The sequence below is a fragment of the Coregonus clupeaformis genome, chromosome 24, assembly GCF_020615455.1.
Source record: "Coregonus clupeaformis isolate EN_2021a chromosome 24, ASM2061545v1, whole genome shotgun sequence".
In the NCBI taxonomy this organism is placed as follows: Eukaryota; Metazoa; Chordata; class Actinopteri; order Salmoniformes; family Salmonidae; genus Coregonus; species Coregonus clupeaformis.
Window position 1 is genome coordinate 29,158,990 of NC_059215.1, and position 19,800 is coordinate 29,178,789.

General features: G+C 45.2%; 1 protein-coding gene across 3 annotated transcripts in view; it reads right to left on the minus strand.

Annotated features, from left to right (window-relative positions):
• Positions 1 to 1,143: 1,143 nt before the first annotated feature.
• arhgap46b (Rho GTPase activating protein 46b) overlaps positions 1,144 to 19,800 on the minus strand; it is a 126,321-nt gene continuing 107,664 nt past the window's right edge. For all 3 annotated transcript variants that reach the window (XM_041846263.2, XM_041846262.2, XM_041846264.2), the window contains 7 exons: positions 10,833 to 11,469; positions 10,284 to 10,382; positions 6,094 to 6,167; positions 4,987 to 5,186; positions 2,552 to 2,643; positions 2,191 to 2,360; positions 1,144 to 1,770 (listed from right to left, as the gene is read on the minus strand). In XM_041846263.2, the coding sequence (XP_041702197.1) occupies positions 1,576 to 1,770; positions 2,191 to 2,360; positions 2,552 to 2,643; positions 4,987 to 5,186; positions 6,094 to 6,167; positions 10,284 to 10,382; positions 10,833 to 11,469 (1,467 nt within the window). In that variant the 3' untranslated portion in view covers positions 1,144 to 1,575. The remainder of the gene's footprint in view (positions 1,771 to 2,190; positions 2,361 to 2,551; positions 2,644 to 4,986; positions 5,187 to 6,093; positions 6,168 to 10,283; positions 10,383 to 10,832; positions 11,470 to 19,800) is intronic.

Here is a 19,800-nt window from a genome sequence, read left to right on the forward strand (position 1 = left end):
AGACTTTCTATGGGATTAAGGTCTGGAGACTGGCTAGGCCACTCCAGGACCTTACTGTGCTTCTTCTTGAGCCACTCCTTTGTTGCCTTGGCTGTGTGTTTTGGGTCATTGTCATGCTGGAATACCCATCCACGACCCATTTTCAATGCCCTGGCTGAGGGAAGGAGGTTCTCACCCAAGATTTGACGGTACATGGCCCCGTCCATCGTCCCTTTTATGCGGTGAAGTTGTCATGTCCCCTTAGCAGAAAAACACCCCCAAAGCATAATGTTTCCACCTCTATGTTTGACGGTGGGGATGGTGTTCTTGGGGTCATAGGCAGCATTCCTCCTCCTCCAAACACGGCGAGTTGAGTTGATGCCAAAGAGCTCGATTTTGGTCTCATCTAACCACAACACACTCACCCAGTTCTCCTCTGAATCATTCAGATGTTCATTGGCAAACTTCAGACGGGCCTGTATATGTGCTTTCTTGAGCAGGGGGACCTTGCAGGCGCTGCAGGATTTCAGTCCTTCACGGCGTAGTGTGTTACCAATTGTTTTCTTGGTGACTATGGTCCCAGCTGCCTTGAGATCATTGACAAGATCCTCCCGTGTAGTTCTGGGCTGATTCCTCACCGTTCTCATGATCATTGCAACTCCACGAGGTGAGATCTTGCATGGAGCCCCAGGCCGAGGGAGATTGACAGTTCTTTTGTGTTTCTTCCATTTGCGAATAATCGCACCAACTGTTGTCACCTTCTCACTAAACTGCATGGCGATGGTCTTGTAGCCCATTCCAGCCTTGTGTAGGTCTACAATCTTGTCCCTGACATCCTTGGAGAGCTCTTTGGTCTTGGCCATGGTGGAGAGTTTGGAATCTGATTGATTGATTGCTTCTGTGGACAGGTGTCTTTTATACAGGTAACAAACTGAGATTAGGAGCACTCCCTTTAAGAGTGTGCTCCTAATCTCAGCTCGTTACCTGTATAAAAGACACCTGGGAGACAGAAATCTTTCTGATTGAGAGGGGGTCAAATACTTATTTCCCTCATTAAAATGCAAATCAATTTATAAAATTTTTGACATGCGTTTTTCTGGATTTTTTTGTTGTTATTCTGTCCCTCACTGTTCAAATAAACCTACCATTAAAATTATAGACTGATAATTTCTTTGTCAGTGGGCAAACGTACAAAATCAGCAGGGGATCAAATACTTTTTTCCCTCACTGTACATATAGTAAGTACAGTATGTCCTGCAGTGTGCTTTCAAACGGATGAACAGTCTCCCATTACCATCACATGTGAGCTTGTCCCAAAGTCTCAAACAAGACGATTCAGAGCAGGAAAACTGTCTTGATATCCAGTCACTGTCTGGGCAGTCCACTGTCTGTAGTCCTCAGAATGTGGTGTTAGTGAACCAGAGAGAATATAGGGTTGAGATGTGAGATGTGTGAAGGAACAGAGGGCTTGTTGTGGGTGAGGTGGCAGTAGAGACTGGTATGATTGAAAGAGGAAGCAGCTATAGTTGACGAGTGCAGCTTTCCAGGGCATGGAGGATTGGTTTTGATGGATAGAACGGTCTAGAGGGAGCCTCCTCAGATGATGCCCTTGACGAAGCTGGTGTCCAGGTGAACAATGAGCATGCGTAAGAAGGACATCTCTTTCCGTGTGTTCTCAAAGATGATGCGTGGGTCATCCGACTGGCAGCGGAGACAGTTGGGAGCCATCACCATGGCTAGGTTGTTCACGTCCATCTTGGTCTTACTCACATTGACGGGCTGGGCAAACACCTGCAGGAGAGCGAGGGGATGAGTTTAGGGCAAAAGTGAAGCTCAGCGACATTTATGTGGTGTTTGTTAATTGTGTTTATATTAATAAACCTGTAGTTATTATGTACAGTACCAGTCAAAAGTTTAGACACACCTACTCATTCCAGGGTTTTTCTTTATTTTTTACTATTTTCTACATTGTGAAGACATCAAAACGATGAAATAACACATATGGAATCATGTAGTAACCAAAAGCGTGTTAAACAAGATTCAATGTAAAAAATAGTAAAAATAAAGAAAAACCCTTGAATGAGTAGGTGTGTCCAAACTTTTGACTGGTAGTGTAGTTATAACAACAAAACAGACAAAGTGACAAATAAACCTGTAAAGAGAGAGAGAGTTAGCGAGGGGAGACGAGAGGCCTATATGTAGGAGGGCTACCTGTAAGAAGTGTATGAAGTAGCAGAGCACCAGCCTGCTGAGCTCAGGCAGAGACTGCACCACGCTAATCGCTGCCTCTGGATCCTCATAGTTACTGATGCACTGCTTATAGAAACTTTGCGGGATGACTGGCTCCTCCAGCTCCCTGTACCACAGCTTCAGCAGAGACGCTAGAGGAGAGAGAGACACTCCCTTCAATACACAATGGTGTGCAGCCTGTACAATATACAGTAGTGTTTCCAGCCTTTACAACACGTTTTAGAGAAAGGGCAATAGATAGTTGCTCCATTCAAGAAAGACATCAGCCAAGAGGAGGAATAGAGCATTTTTTTGTGTGGAATGATAGGGATTTTTTTCTTACCTGGGACGTTGGGGTCGCCAAGGTTTTCTGGAATATTCCACTGATCCACCTGCAGCTTCAGTGCATTCACCTCATCAATATCTCCAGGCACCCTGAAGGTAAGAGACACACAGCAGATAGAGTTTCAACAGCCGCTAGAGACTTGGAAGTAATAACTTTATCTCCTATTTCAATGAGACTAAATACTTGTATGAGAGTATTGATAGTGTTCTTGGAGTGTGACATAGCCCCACTAGGTGGTGCAGCAGCCCCGTTAAGCAGCCCAGGGACAACCACGGCATGACTTTAGGACATTGCCAGGGTCTAGTCCACACATGAGGGATATGTGAACCCAGCTGGACATGGTTATACAATATCACTCAGATATAATTAGTGAGAAAGTAATTTCATGTCCGCAGACAGGGACATACATAGCAGTGCTACACGTCCGGAGGTATCTGTTACAAGGGGACTGATCGTGCCAAGGAGAAAGACCTAAGCAAAATCACAGAGCCACAAGGACAACACCAGTCATATCCCTGACACAGGGACCCCTGTCTAGTAAAAATAAATCAACCCTGAAGCTCAATAAGAAAGCAAAAATAAAGACAATCCTCCCACAGCATGGTTTTTAAAATAAACTGCCAGGGTAGATTTCCTGTACATTTTCTAATCACACACCCGACAGAAGGGAGATGTGCCTGACAAAATGAGAACTGTTACAAAAAGGGAACTGGCTTAAAATAATTACTTTTTCACGTCAATCTCCTGTTTGTTCTATATACAGTCCACAATCTGTCAGTGTGTGATGAGAACTTAGCCAAAGAGGAATTTATACAGAGATAGTGTGCAGATTAAACACGCCTCTAAATGTACTCCAATACAAACAGAATGGCAGAGAAAGGGGAACTATACCCACTGTATTTACATTCACATTACACAGGCATAAAACAATCTCTTTCATTATCGGATGCTGTTATCTGAAGCATGACAAGGGCAAAAGCTTTATTTGGTGGATTTTCATTCTTTGTTGTGTGAGTGGGATTTAGTCTGAATTTGTATAATTTGGTAATGTCAAACATATTAATGTTTGTTTGAACTACCATCTCTCTGGATGACCACCCAGTCTCAGTCTGAGCCAGACGGGGGGGGCGTCAGAGCTCCAGACGTCTATATGGATGCCCCAGGAGAGGGTCTGAATCAGAGAGAATCAGAGAGAACGGGGTGCAGTCCTCTCCTCTTCTCCACAGCCCAGTCAGTGAATGATTAACCTCCCCAGGTTAACGAGACGGTGTGTTTGTTTAACAAAGCCCATAGGACCTGAGGGGTATACTACAAAGCAGGATCAACTGGCCTATATGTTCTAAAATTAGAAAGATGAGCTTGAAATGGGCATGGTCTCATTGACTCAACAACCAAAAACACATATCTAAGTTTAGAAAGTCAATAATTATTTCTGGATGGTCATCAAAGTTAGTATACCCCCTCAGGAGATGCTGTGTTTGTTTAAGTGTTTAACATAGGCGCTTTCTCTTCTGATCTCAGGTTAACTTCCTCCCCTCCCGGCCAATGGGAGTCTGACGCCTCGATCACACCGACAGCGTCATTGCGTTTTGGTACACCAGAAGTACATTCATTTCCAATGGAACGCTGCGTTTGCCTTGCAGCATTGCATTGCAGAGGCAGTTGCAGTGCGTTCTGTGTGGCGCATATTTTTACATTTTACATTTTCGTCATTTAGCAGACGCTCTTATCAATTAGCGACTTACAAATTGCATATGTTGGATTTATCGAACGTATGCATCAAATTGTATGCGTAGACTGCTTGACAGAAATGGTAGTAGAAGGTGAATGTTTAACTTTTGTTGTACACATATCAAGATGATGCTGCGTACTATTTTGCACAATTACGCTGTAGGTGTGATCGTGGCTTGAGGCTGTCCCGTAATGCTGCTGGCCTTGGGCTGGGACAGGAGAATCAGAACAGGAGCAGCCCCGGCTGTACTGCTACTTACTGATGAAGCAAAGCCTCTGACCCAGTCTTAGGCCTAGATTCAATCCGGACCACGGAAGATCTGCGATGTAGCTTGATTGACATTTAAAGGTAATTTCCGATTGAGCCGACATATGCAGCGTTTACCGTGAATGCGGTCACCCTGAATGCGGGAAGATTGCCTTTAAAACGTGCATAGCAGACAAAACGTGATCGGATTGAATCTGGCCCTTATTCTGCATCCCATGTCTGCCACATAGGCTCTACTGTGTTTCCTCTCCTGATGCACGCCTGTCTTTCTTTACCCCCATAACATTACTTACCCCATACCTCAGAGTGATCCTCATCTGTAGAGACCGTTTCTGGTACCCTAAGTTGATCAGTTTCCACCAACATTGCCCCCCTCCATCATTCCACCCCTTCTGTCTGCAGCCCAGCCTGGTGCGGTTGTGTGACTACTCACCTGAAGATTCCCTCTGTCTGGGCCCCTCCCAGGGCCAGGACGTACTGGGACAGCTGCACCTGCACCCAGGGGAGCCTGCGCTCAGGGAACCGCTCGCTCTGACGCTCCATGATCTCCTCCAGGGCACTGCCGAACAGGGAGGGGGTCACGATGGCGTTCCTCCCCTGGTCTAACTCCTCAAGGGTGGGCTTCCTTAGACCCTGTGAGAAGGAAAAAAGACAGAGTCTTCTGAAGACAGGACCTGACCCTAAGCACAGCTCTAGAACCACAAGTCTATTGATTAAGCTTAGAACTGGTTGAATGCTGTCCCTTGCCAATTATCTAGGTAAGCTACTTGAGGCCCACTTGGAGTCTCTCACACTTCTGTAACTTCCCTACTGTAATCACAGCTGAACTGTAGGTTAGGTCCCTTGTATACAGTAGAAGGAGATACCCAGCCATGTTTAAAGCCCAGATTCCATCTCAGCAGCTCAGCGGGTTAAATATAGCCCCCAGTAAAAGTGCCTGGCCTGGGGCTGCAGTAAGGCTGCAGTGGGCTGGCTGTGGGCAAGCTGATTACAGGGTGGGACACAGCAGAGGACAGGGTGGAGGTTGGGAGACGGTTGCTCCACTGATGGAGGGTTGGTTGGGGGGTGCGAGCTCAGATTTGAACCCCCTCTTTAGCTCCACGTGACCAGTGTGGATGGGGAGAGAGCGGATGACAGAGGGGGGCTAAAAGGTTGTCGTAACTCCCCCGCCTCAGTTTGGGTTTACAGATTAGTGCCTATTTTGTTGAGGACTCCTAAGGGCTCAGTGCGATGATTGCTAACATATGTGAGAGCTCCCAGAATGCTTCAGTCAGTGCCACGCTTCACGGCCGACACTAACCTCAGGGGCAACACTGACTCATTAGAACAATAGAAATGTTCCACTTCTCTTTGTCTGCTGGGAGAGTTGGAGTCCCAATATCATTTCAGATCATTAGAGTATAAAACTGCAGCAGAAGGTTTGGAAATTAAATCTCAATCCAGTCAAGCAGTGAGATGGAGCAACCCCCTCTGTCCTTGTATGACATCCTTACCTCCCCTCCCTGGACCTTTTAATAGTGCTTTAGGATGACCTTCTTACCTTTTTGACCCCAGTCACGGCTACCTTCTGCAGCTTGCGGTAGCAGTACTTGGCATAAGTGCTGATTGGCAGGCCTGGAGAGAGGGGAGATGACAGACACCATTACTGACCAATCCTGAGGCGGTAATACAATCTGTTGCTGTTTTCTATCTGCCTGCATGTCAGCGTCCTCAGTGTTGAGGCTGTTTTATTTTGAGTTTGGAGTTTGGAGTAACACAGTTTGGAGTAACACAAAGGGGTGATAAAACCCCACCGACAGATCTTGTTACCAATGAATCATCAAAACCAAATTTGTCCACCGCAGGGCCTTTTGGATCTCAGCTCTGCACATTCCAGGAAAATCCTGCATGGCCAGCATGGTGTACTATTACCCAGCCTATAGGGCTGTAGGGAGCAGCTGTACTTCAAGGTTAAAGCCACCAAAACATCAAACACTGACCGCTTAACTATTACTAGTGCTAAGTATTACTATTACAGTTATCACTGCTGCTGTTATTAATGCACTATTGCTACTATAATTATTGAAACTGCATTTTTACTTGTTCATCAATTGCTTCTATTTTCTTTACTGTAAATACTACTATTGTATATCAGACCCATATAACAATATTAAGGCTGCATAGAATGAGCGACTGAGGCATTGGCCTAAACATTTTGTCCTAACTGTGAGAACCAAAATCCATCTTGGCTGCAGACCCTGGTATTGAAACATTCACATGACACATATTTATGGCAAACAGGTGAAAGAATGTCCTCTGCAACAAAACAGCCGCAGCAGTTTTGGCCGACGGTAGCTGAGTTGTGTTTTGAGAGACCACGAGAACATGACGCTTTAAAAAGGTTTTGTGATTATTGTCTTCTATCATAAATCGAATGAATCACACAGAACTGACATGGTGTTGATTTCAGGAGGCAGAGGGGGGACTTTGTTCTTTCTCCTCACCCAAGACGGAAATGAGATGGATTTCAATGCTGAGGAAAAGTAATTAAATCACGGCTCCATGAAACAACAAAGAGAGAGGGGTGCAAATATATCATAGGGTCCTCATGGAAAAAGAAAGGGGAAAGGTTCGGGGACTCAAATTGGGAGAGGGGGAGAAATGGGTATACTATGACCCAGGGCGAACCTTCATCAGCCCGACCAGGCCCTACTGTTACTATAGCACTGTATCGTTTTAGAAGAGCAGACACCAGAGTTCATACTACTGGGTCATTCACCTCAGAGCACAGCTGTGAGGGCACATGGCCAAGCAGGCCTCAACAGGGATAGTCAGAGAGGTGACGGGTCAGACAGGACAAACCTGATGACCTCAGTCCAGAACAAACCCTTTAACTTCTCCTCTTCTAGCCGTGTCGTCAAGATGTTTACAGTGTTGTCAAGATGTTCAAACATAGCGCATGGAGTGCTTTGTAACAGAAAATGAGAAGAGGAAAGTTGTATAGGAGTTGTTTTAAGAGAAGTTCTCTTTTATCTGTCTGTAAAAACACATTTAAGAGGCAGGGCAGTTGTTTCACAAGGCCCTGTGCTGCTGAGGACTGCCATGGCTCTGGCTCAGGACCACTGCTGCTGGGCACACCTGCTACAATCTCTGTTCCTTTCATTCTTCCCTACATTATTCTCTTCAGATCCCTCGTCTTCTCTTCTTCTCTCATCCTCCTTTATTCACTTCCCACTGGGCACAGTTTTGATTGACATTTGGTTGAGTTGTCAGCTAACGTGAATTCAGCGTGAAATCAACAAAAAAACGCACCCTCTCATTGGATTTAGGCAAATAGTTGGGTGAAAAAAAGACAAAATTCCCTTACATTGATGATGACTTGCAAATCCAATACATTTTCCATATTGATTCAACGTCATCACACTGAATTTTTCTGTTGAAATGACGTGGAAACAACTTTGATTCAACCAGTTTTTGCCCAGTGGGTTCTCTCCTCACTCCTCTCCTCTGCCCCTTCCAATCTTAAATTTATTTTCCTTTCCTCTGATTGTTGCTGTGGCATACTCCTCATCCTTTCTCCTTCTTATTGAGCATTCCATCCTTCTCCTGTCTTGTGTTAGTGTTGGAATGACAAGCATGTGGGAGCGGTGGACTGATTTCCCCTCTGTGTCAGGTGATATTACTGAGGCAGATAACCCAGGCAGGGTAGAGGGCTAGCTGGTATGAACACCACTGTTAAGACCCATAGTTCTAAAAGAGAATGTCCTGTGTTGGCTTTACACCACCTGGGGGCGTAATTCCTGTATAATACAACAAGAAGACAGAGAGAGCGGGGGCTACATGGATGTGTGTGTATGAATCTGTGTCCATGAATGTGAATGTTTGTATGCTTAAAAGACAAAGGGAGAAATAGATGTGGGGGATGGGGGGCATCTATAAAGCAGGTGACATAAAAGAGCAATGGTCTCTTCATTACTCTCCACTAGCAGCCTGTTTGTTTTTGTGTCTGTGGCCTGAGCCTCAGCTTAGTGTCCAATGGGATCCACCGATCCAACGCTAAACAGGGACAGCCAGGGCCAGAGAAAAAAAGATAGAGAAAACATAAAGAGAGTATTTGCATACAAATAGGTGGTGGTGTAACGGCCAACCTTTAATCCTCCACAGAGAGGAGAAGAGGCCCCAGCCACCCCACTCCTATGGCCCACGCTCCCCTTTTACTGGGAGCTTAACTGGGCTGACCCACTGTTTCTTTCCCAGGACAGCCCACTGCTGCCACCGCAATGCCTGGCTGCCCAGGCCTCCCCAGCCTGTCTGAGGCCTTTGGTCCAGCCCCATTGTCAGCCACACACTCTTAAACATACCACAGAGAGGTCGGGCACTACCTAAACAAACCTTCTACGCTCTCTTTCTCTTGTTTTGATGAAGAGCTGGACCTAAGGGCCCAAACTGCTGCCCAGAACAATGCCCACTCAGCAGCCTGGGCCCAGAGAGGCAGCTGGTGAGGCCCATAAAGACGCCCCCTCCCTCCCTTCAAGACATTCCAACGACCATCCCCATCAAACCCCTCCCCCCTTCATCCCTACCTGGACTCGAGCCATATCATGGGGCCTCTGTCGTAGACTGGGGTCTGGATCACATGAAGCTGGATCATCTGTCCAGTGCCCCATATCTATAAAAGAGTGTGGATCGCCCAACGCTCCAGTACAAACAAACAGTCTCCCACAGACAGTAGGTCCTATGTCCTCGATGCAAACACTTCAAAGCGGATGTAGAATATGACTAACTGGTTTCTACTGCAGTGCAGGGAGTGAGTCAACAACAATCTCAATTCTCCTCACCTCTCCCATGCTCTATAGTCTCTTTAATGAGGTAGTGCAGTGAGTCGACTCTCTCTGTCACAGTACTAGTACAGCTGGTAGCAGTGCTGGGGATGACTGTATGATGTGGTCTGGTGTCTGAGGCTGGGTCTTGGTGTGGGAGACGCGATGTGTTTGGCCTCGGGGCAGAATGCTGCATCATGAGACCAGCCAGGATGCTGGGACGCAGCTGTGAGGAGCCATCTGATTGGTCAAATGAATCCGCAGAATCAAACGGCCTTGAATGGCATGACACACAGAGAGCTGGGGTGAGTCAGAGAATGTCACTGACTGACCATCCTGAGCGTGCCCCTAGCTGTAGAGCAATTACATGGGCACAATGAAAGTAGCAGTGGTTTGTGGTAGGAAGCACACTCACCCAACAGCTACTTTGTAACAAACAGCTACTGTTTACTTATACTTCTGCTATATGTGAGGATATTTAGTATTTTCTATAGGTAGGTGGTGTCTCCTCTTGCTCTAAAGAGAGCTACCCTCAACCATGGCCTAGACAGCATCACTAATGTTCTTTAGGCCAGAGGGTTAGGAGGAGACAGGGCCAGGAAGGATCACCCCATATAACATGGCTATCTGCCTGCTAATCCCTGACTGGCAGTGTGTGTGCCAACCTGCTCAGCTGGGCCACAGAGATACAGCATAGAGGGAAACAGGATACTCTGGCTCTTGGATCTCAAGGCTCCTTTGTGTGGTTCTGCTACTCTCATTTAAAGAGTGTAGTGCTGATGCAAATGTGTGCATTACCTTCAATGATCAATCTCATATAGAAAGAGACATCGTTCATCTCTTCTGTGAGTGTGTCGGGTCTAAGAGGGTGACACTGTGGGGTTAATCCTCCCTCTCAATTTTGAGAATGAATTGCCGTAGTGAAACTCACCCTCCTCTTCTTCCTCCTCATTGTTCTGTTTCCTCTTCTTCCGGGACTTTGAGTTCTTCTTGTTCTTCATGTCCTGTTGTTCCATAATGTGCTGCATGACTGTAAGTGGCGAAGAAGACAGCAAGTGAAAACGTTCTTTGATTAAAGATTTATCGCAATAACTCTTCTTAGTGTCTAGATCTGAAAAACAGATGATGGTGTTTTGTGCTGGGCTCTCTCAACTTTGACCTTACTCCCCCTCCTTTTTCTCACTTTTCCAGTGCTGCATCCTGTTTGATTTGGCCTGAATCCCAGATAATAATAGCTGGAAAACCAATATCAACTGGCTGTTTTTGACCACACGGGAATACCGGAAACATAAACACACCTCTGGATGCACCCTAGTCTAATCAAACAAATCGTATTTACCCCCAAAACACCAAAACCACCAGCTACAGGAAACAACAACCTTCACCACCCACAACCCATGGTAAACACAGAAAAACATTCATAGATTTATATAAACAGAAAAAAAAGCATTTTATCAATAGAAGCAGAGTTGCCACTCACTCTTCTTGTCGTTGGAGGGCTCCAGGTGTCTCTGGATGTAACCCTCCAGGTAGCGTCTGAACTTGGGCGAGGGGGAGAAGAAGGCCAGGCTGATGGCCATGAGTTCCCAGCCGGCCTCCAGGCTTCTCAGGCTCAGGTTGTCAGTGGTCTGTCTGACCAGCTGGATGTACAACTCGTCCCTCAGGCCCTGCATGCCCCAGCACTTAGTGACCACCAGCAGGGCAGCGTGACGGCGCTCCAGCCGGGCCGGACGGTCCCCCATGTAGGCCTGGACCAGTTTGAACATCTCACAGGCCTCCTTCTTGACGGCACGGTCGCTGGTGATCAGCATGGGCTTCTTAATGGAGCCTCTGTTCCAGGAGAGCATGTTGGCGATGGATACACGGCGGCGGAACAGGCCCTGAGTGTGCTGGTTCAGGTTCTTACTGGCCCAGTCCACCATGTTGGCATCTGGAGGAGGTTTGCAGAGGGTGGTGTAAGGATACTGGTAACCCACGCCTCCTCCTCCACCTCCCCCACCTTCTCCTCTGTCTCCAGTCACAATGACTCCATGGGGGGAGCCCCGGGTGCCCCCGTGACCATTACCTCCCCCTTGTGATGAGATCTCCGACTGGACCTTGGATTCCAGTGTTCCTGCCTGGAGAAGAAGACACAGAGAGAGGGAGGGAGAGGAAGATTCAGCAGGGCATAGACAAACGCTACAGCTGGAATCTTATATGAATTACTGTGTGTTGATGGTACGTGTCTGACGCTGTAAAGGTTCATAGAGCATGTGCATTATGTTGTGTGTGTGTGTGTGTGTGCGTACTGTAGGATCCGTTTACTCATTCCCCTTAAGCAGTAACAGACTAGAACCTGGAATCACTCACACAGATCCCACTCCAGAAATAGGTGACCCAATATGGAAATTGCATCAAAACACGTATGGTAACATAACATCCATCCCCCACTCTCTGTATCCCTCTCCTGTCTGCTTCCCTTCTCTTCCCTTCCCTCACGCCACAACACTTCCATTGCCACTGGGCCTTTACTAAATACAAATTAAACTACTTTCACTAATCTAATAATATGATTTCAATTTGTCCCCTTTATGCAATTAATCATATCAAATCCCCAATGGCTACCATGGTTCTCCCTCTCTGGAACATCCAGTTAATTCAATCCGAATCATAACAATAGTGAGTCTGCCTCTGAACCAACACTAATGTTTTACCAAAGGCTTCTTCAGACTCAATTACACGGCCTAAAGAAGAACAAACTGTAATAACCTACAATAACCAATAACATATGGGCTTTACATTCATATTCATCATATGATGTCATATTTACAATGTAATACTACACCGTAGCAGAAGTCAGACAGATCTGTTAAACAGAGAATCTGGCCTCACAAGTCCCAGATATCAGGGGTTTCATTAATGTTCTGGCAGAGCTATGTGGGTAGGGGTTAGGGATGGTACCAGCCCTAACAGACATACGTCCCTATGTAGTAAGGACTTCATAATGTGGTCGTATTAAAAACAAAAGCGGTATGAGAATCTTTTCAGCGGTGCAGTAAACTATGCAGAACGGTGATATGAACCATGTGGGCTGTTGGTCAGCAGTATAACTGGTGGATTGTTCCACAGCCCAGGTCCAAAGCGTTCCAACCCTAACCCCCTCAGCAGGTCTGGAGCTAAGCCCCTCTAAGACCCGCTAAGGCCAACACAGCCTTTCTCCAAACCCACATCATTTGTATTAATCGCACAATATAAAACGCATCCGTGGAGGTACCAGTCACAAATAAGTCTAAGCTGAAAGAAGAGGTCTTAGTGGCCAATGCTGAATTTCCATGATGTAACCGTATCAAAGTGTCTGGTTACGCAGGCTCAGATGAAGATAAAAGGGGCTCATTAGCTGGGTAATTAAGCGCGAGGGAGGCCTGAGGAAATTACTGGGTGCCAAACCATCAGTCCTTGGAGGGTACACAAGATTTTCTGGCTTTGGCCACGCAACATTGGCCTTAACCTCTCTCTCGCGCCTCCCTCTTTATTTCCCAACAATCCATTCCCTTTTACCCCAAACGGCTGCATCTGCTGCCTGCACAGGTATTCATAGTGCTTTGAGATCCATCAATCCCTTCTTCCTCTCTCTTTCCATCTCTCATGTAATTCCTCTTCCTCTCCCTCATTTAGTCCACTGCCTCTGTTTGCTCCAGATGGCTCTCTGTGCCAAGTCTTCCTGGTCAGTGTTTGTGGTGTTATAGTCTGTGATTGGGTTTAGCAGTGTCCTGTGTGATGTGACTGGGCTCAGCGGTGTCCTGGCCATCACACTGCCCTCTCCCAGGCTGGGTTGCAGATAACAGGGAAAGACACTGCTCCTCAGGCACATTTAGGGGAGGGGGGCAGGGCAGGCAGGGGTACCTTCAAATCAGGCACAGCTAGACAGGGACAGTGGCAATTCTCACAAGTTACACAGACAAGAGAGAGTTTGGCCTGCGAAACTTGTTTGGACAGGTTCCCAAAGCTCCAGAAATTAGGACGCCGAGTCTTAACGCCACATTGCCCAGAAATTGTGTTCAAATAAATCCTGGTTAATTGTGTTTGTTTTTACATTAGTGTTTGACAAAAGAACCACTATTACAGACCAATCCTGCTAATGACTAATTACTGGTGATTTAGGACTCCCTTTTCCATTCCAGACTGGCGTTCTTGCTGGAGGACTTCGGGAGAGTCATTTCCATGGGTGTTAATTCAGGCTCCATATACTACAGTGAATGATATGGCTTCTGTGGGTCTAAACCACATTTCAGTAAGGCCATTTCAACCGACATCCATACAGCATTCAATAAGTTTCAATAAGTTTAAACAGTCAGTAACTTAACCTCTCACTGAAGACTTACTATACCAAGACATAAGTATACATACCCAGTAAAAGTGCACAAGAAGAGTCTACAACTTAGAAGTGCCTACACTATTGTAAATATTGAATGTAAGTGATCCCATTTCTAGGCATGACATTATGCCCAGTGAACCAGAGCAATGAGCCATAAATCTAGGACTCTGGTGCCTTTGTAGTGGTTGCTGGGCTGGGCTGTATCCACACTAACTACTTCCCCTCGAAAAGGAGGGATTGGCCTTATTTCGACTGCCAGAAACAGATAACTTTTTTCCCTTTATGCAATAAAAATAGTCCTGGAATGAAACCAACAATTCTATTAAGGTCGTCTAGATCGAGTATATAAAAAAAAAAAAAGTTGAGTAAGGGTGCGTTTTTTTTAACAGAGCAGAGTTTAGAGTATGCTCCAGTTGTCGAGTGAAGTGGCCCAGCTGGGATAGCGGATGGATGAATGGGGCTGGAGCTAGCGTGACCCCCGCTAAGCGCTAGTGTGGGAAAATAAGTCTCAAATACTCAGCCTGAATGAGTCACCAACAACACACTGCTGACAAACAGAGAAAGTTAACGTCCATCCTACCACCTACAGTAACAGTACTGCTCTGATTAATGCTCTGTAGCAAAGATACACAGTCCCCAAGCCCAGCTCAACACAACACACACTGCAGCCAGGATAAGATCTGTTGAGGCATGGAAGAACAATGTTTTCTTTCCCACTCACTGTTTCATCTCCTCTATCTCACTTGATCTAGTATATATACCCTCTCCATCTCTTCTCTCTACCTGGGTAGTTGGTCGCCATTCCTTTCACCGAACTGCATGATACCATCTCGCCATATCAAACACACACACACACACACACACACATTCTATACCAGTGGAGGTCTTCCTGTCAAGTCAGGAGGATGCAGGCAGGGTACGTCGTTTGGTACTCACCACTTTCCACTCTGCAGGATGACCTAGTTGCTGTCGTGTTCAGTAACGATCACGATCACACTGTTCAGTGTTCCTGTCTCCATACTGTTTCCCATCTCACTCGTCATCTCTCTGATTCACTGACCGAGCAAAACATGAGCCTGTTCCTCTAAAGCACTTCACTGCCATGAGACCCTGCAAGTCTATCAGTGACTCACCTGAGAGATGCTGAGAGCGGAATAGAATCTCTATCTCTCTGTATCTCTCTTTTCCTCTGCCTCTCTCTCTCTTCCTCTCTCGTTCCGTCTGCAGGAGAGCTTCTCCAGGCATGCAGTGTTTTCTTGGTGGAGGCGACTAAGCCACCTTATGGATTTGGAGAGCTGAGTGACACCTCGCGTGGGGGAGCGGAGCGCTCAGCCGCCTCCATCAAAGCTCCTTTATTTTTCCTGTCTACCGCAAATGTGTAATTAGCCTGGGTGAGTCCTAGCTCTCTCTTTTTAGTTTGTATGTGCAGGCTGTGCTGTTCAGAGTCCCTGCAGAGGAGCAGGCCTGCAAGTTATGGGGGTGGATGTGGTTTGAGTTGATAAAGCCTTTGACTAAAACAACTCCCCGCCTATGAGTAACCAGGCACAGTGAGAAATTAGGCTAACCCAAATCAAGAGAAAAGAGAAATATTATCCTTTAAAAAATCCAGAAATGTATAATTATTGTGCAATTTATATCTACAGGTTTTTCTTTCATTATTTTAGGCTATCTGACATTAGTGTGCAAGCCTAAGATTTAGGGCCTAACTCTAGCATACACGCCAATCGCCAAATGCATTTGTGAATGTACAGAAACGTTAACATCGATCCACGGAGGCAAAAAGGACAATGTCAGAGTTTAATTCAATAAGAGAAAAGCTGCGAAATGGAGAGTTGAAAATAAAGAGAAGGGAGGGCCAGAAAAGTAATGTTTGGAAAATATTTGGTGAAGTGGTAAAAGAGGATGATATCCGTACCAGCTATGTTATGTGTGATGATTGTGAGGCCATGGGGACTTCAAATAGGCCTATGGCACGTCAAGGGAACTGTAGCCTACTGTTCAGATGGGTTAAATAGAAACTGTAGGTCTATAACCATCTCACATAGCTTTAATATTAACTCCTGCTGAATTAAGCATTTCTTGCAGTAAAACGATACATCAAATGTAGTCAACATTTTTACTCGGGAACAGGAGTGGGGGAAAATGATTTATTTATTTCAGCATATTGAGAGAATACGAATGTGAAGTTCGATACCGTCTGTAGAGGTGCTGCTATCTTTATCAGCATCATAAAAGCTAAATCTGATAGTATTTCAACCACATAAAATATGCATCTAAGACAAACTAAAATTTTATCAGAAACATGTTGGGTCGTTTTCACAGCTTTTTATTTCCTTACAACGTCAAACTGATGTCATTTGGACGTTTTGCACAGAAAATATATACAGTACCAGTCAAAAGTTTGGACACACCTACTCATTCCAGGGTTTTTCTCTATTTTTACTATTTTCTACATTGTAGAATAATAGTGAAGACATCAAAACTATGAAATAACATATATGGAATCATGTAGTAACCAAAAAAGTGTTAAACGAATCAAAATATACAGTGGCTTGCGAAAGTATTCACCCCCTTGGCATTTGTCCTATTTTGTTGCCTTACAACCTGGAATTAAAATAGATTTTTGGGGGGGTTTGTATTATTTGATTTACACAAAATGCCTACCACTTTGAAGATGCAAAATAAGACAAAAAAACAGAAAACTTGAGCGTGCATAACTATTCACCCCCCCAAAGTCAATACTTTGTAGCGCCACCTTTTGCAGCAATTATAGCTATAAGTCTCTTGGGGTATGTCTCCATAAGCTTGGCACATCTATCCACTGGGATTTTTCCCATTCTTCAAGGCAAAACTACTCCAGCTCCTTCAAGTTGGATGGATTCCGCTGGTGTACAGCAATATTTAAGTCATACCACAGATTCTCAATTGGATTGAGGTCTGGGCTTTGACTAGGCCATTCCAAGAAATGTACATGTTTCCCCTTAAACCACTCGAGTGTTGCTTTAGCAGTATGCTTAGGGTCATTGTCTTGCTGGAAGGTGAACTTCCGTCCCAGTCTCAAATCTCTGGGAGACTGAAACAGCTTTCCCTCAAGAATTTGCCTGTATTTAGCGCCATCCATCATTCCTTCAATTCTGACCAGTTTCCCAGTCCCTGCCGATGAAAAACATCCCCACAGCATGATGCTGCCACCACCATGCTTCACTGTGGGGATGGTGTTCTCGGGGTGATGAGAGGTGTTGGGTTTGCGCCAGACATAGCGTGTTCCTTGATGGCCAAAAAGCTCAATTTTAGTCACATCTGACCGGAGTACCTTCTTCCATATGTTTGGGGAGTCTCCCACATGCCTTTTGGTGAACACCAAATGTGTTTGCTTATTTTTTTCTTTAAGCAATGGCTTTTTTCTGGTCACTCTTCCATAAAGCCCAGCTCTGTGGAGTGTACGGCTTAAAGTGGTCCTATGGACAGATACCCCAATCTCCGCTGTGGAACTTTGCAGCTCCTTCAGGGTTATCTTTGGTCTCTTTGTTGCCTCTCTTATTAATGCCCTCCTTGCCTGGTCCGTGAGTTTTGGTGGGCAGCCCTCTCTTGGCAGGCTTGTTGTGGTTCTGTGGGATGTTCAAAGTTTCAGATATTTTTTTATAACCCAACCCTGATCTGTACTTCTCCACAACTTTGTCCCTGACCTGTTTGGTGTCATGGTGCCGCTTGCTTGGTGGTGCCCGTTGCTTAGTGGTGTTGCAGACTCTGGGGCCTTTCAGAACAGGTGTATATATACTGAGATCATGTGACATTTAGATTGCACACAGGTGGACTTTATTTAACTAATTATGTGACTTCTGAACGTAATTGGTTGCACCAGATCTTTTTTAGGGGCTTCATTGCAAAGGGGGTGAATACATATGCAGCACCACTTTTCCGTAATTTATTTTTTTAAATTTTTTGAAACAAGTTATTTTTTTCATTTCACTTCACCAATTTGGACTATTTTGTGTATGTCCCTTACATGAACAAAATAGGAAAAACGCCAAGGGGAATGAATACTTTTGCAAGGCACTGTATGCTATATTTGAGATTCTTCAAAGTAGCCACCCTTTACCTTGATGACAGCTTTGCACACTCTTGGCATTCTCTCAACCAGCTTCATGAGGTAGTCACCTGGAATGCATTTAAATTAACAGATGTGCCTTGTTAAAAGTTAATTTGTGGAATATCTTTCCTTCTTAATGCATTTAAGCCAATCAGTTGTGTTGTGACAAGGTAGGGGTGGTATACAGGAGATAGCCCTATTTGGTAAAAGACCAAGTCCATATTATGGCAAGAACAGCTCAAATAAGCAAAGAGAAACGACAGTCCAATATTACTTTTAGACATGAAGGTCAGAATCCGGAAAATTTCAACAACTTTGTAAGTGCAGTCGCAAAAACCATCAAGCGCTATGATGAAACTGGCTCTCATGAGGACCGCCACAGGAAAGGAATACCCAGAGTTACCTCTGTTGCAGAGGATAAGTTCATTAGAGTTACCAGCCTCAGAAATTGCAGCAAAGAAACCACTACTAAAGGACACCAATAAGAAGAAGAGACTTGCTTGGGCCAAGAAACACGAACAATGGACATTAGACCAGTGGAAATCTGTCCTTTGAGTCCAAATTTGAGATTTTTGGTTCCAACCGCCGTGTCTTTGTGAGACGCAGAGTAGGTGAACGCATGATCTCTGCATGTGTGGTTCCCACCGTGAAGCATGGAGGAGGAGGTGTGATGTTGTGGGGGTGCTTTGCTGGGGACACTGTCTGTGATTGATTTAGAATTCAAGGCACACTTAACCAGCATGGCTACCACAGCATTCTGCAGCGATACGCAATCCCATCTGGTTTGCGCTTAGTGGGACCATCATTTGTTTTTCAACAGGACAATGACCCATCACACCTCCAGGCTGTGTAAGGGCTATTTGACCAAGAAGGAGAGTGATGGAGTGCTGCATCAGATGACCTGGCCTCCACAATCACCCGACCTCAACCCACTTGAGATGGTTTGGGATGAATTGGACCGCAGAGTGAAGGAAAAGCAGCCAACAAGTGCTCAGCATATGTGGGAACTCCTTCAAGACTGTTGGAAAAGCATTCCAGGTGAAGCTGGTTGAGAGAATGCCAAGAGTGTGCAAATCTGTCATCAAGGCAAAGGGTGGCTACTTTGAAGAATCTAAAATCTAAAATATACTTAGATTTTTTTAAACACTTTTTTGGTTAGTACATGATTCCATATGTGTTATTTCATTGTTTTGATGTCTTCACTATTATTCTACAATGTAGAAAATAGTAAAAATAAAGAAAAACTGTTGAATGAGTAGTTGTGTCCAAACTTTTGACTGGTACTGTATATTTGTTGTTGTTGAGTTATTGCATTTTATTCCCGCTCTGCGAAAGAAGCAGCGATGACAGAGAACTTTCCCAATGTCATCAAGATTGAAGCATTCATTCAATCGATTTATGACATTATTTTGGTGAGCAAGGGTTTATTTAGTCTTCTATGGCAACATATAATATATAATGACAGAACAGAAGCTGCATGTATCTAATTATAGACAAGTTCACTAACAAATAGCCTACTAAAATTTCTGAAATTAAAAGCAGAAACATATCTAAATCAGGCAAAAAAAAAAACCTGTCGGCTGTCCCCGACTTTTGCCTGAAGTGCATTTTCTATAGTAGCGGGTTAGGGTTAGGTGCGGACCTCAGATTTTCACTTCATCACATATAGTCGGGCAGTTGTGGATGGGTTATTACCAATTGCGGGTGGGTGCAGGTGAACCAACAGCTGACCTGCGCACCACTAACACATATGTGCGCATGCACGCACACGCACTCACATGCACACACACACAGCAGGGTATTACTCTAACCCTAATCCCAAACCCCTAACCCTAAACCTAACTCATAAACCTAACCCCTAACCCTAAACCTAACCCCTAAGCCTAAAATAAACGTTTTAATTCTGAGGACCGGCTAAACGTCTTCACTTGTCAGAATTCTCTTTGATTTACTATCCCCCCCCCCAGAAAAGGAGGTTTGGGGCTGTCTCTGGTGGCCCCACAC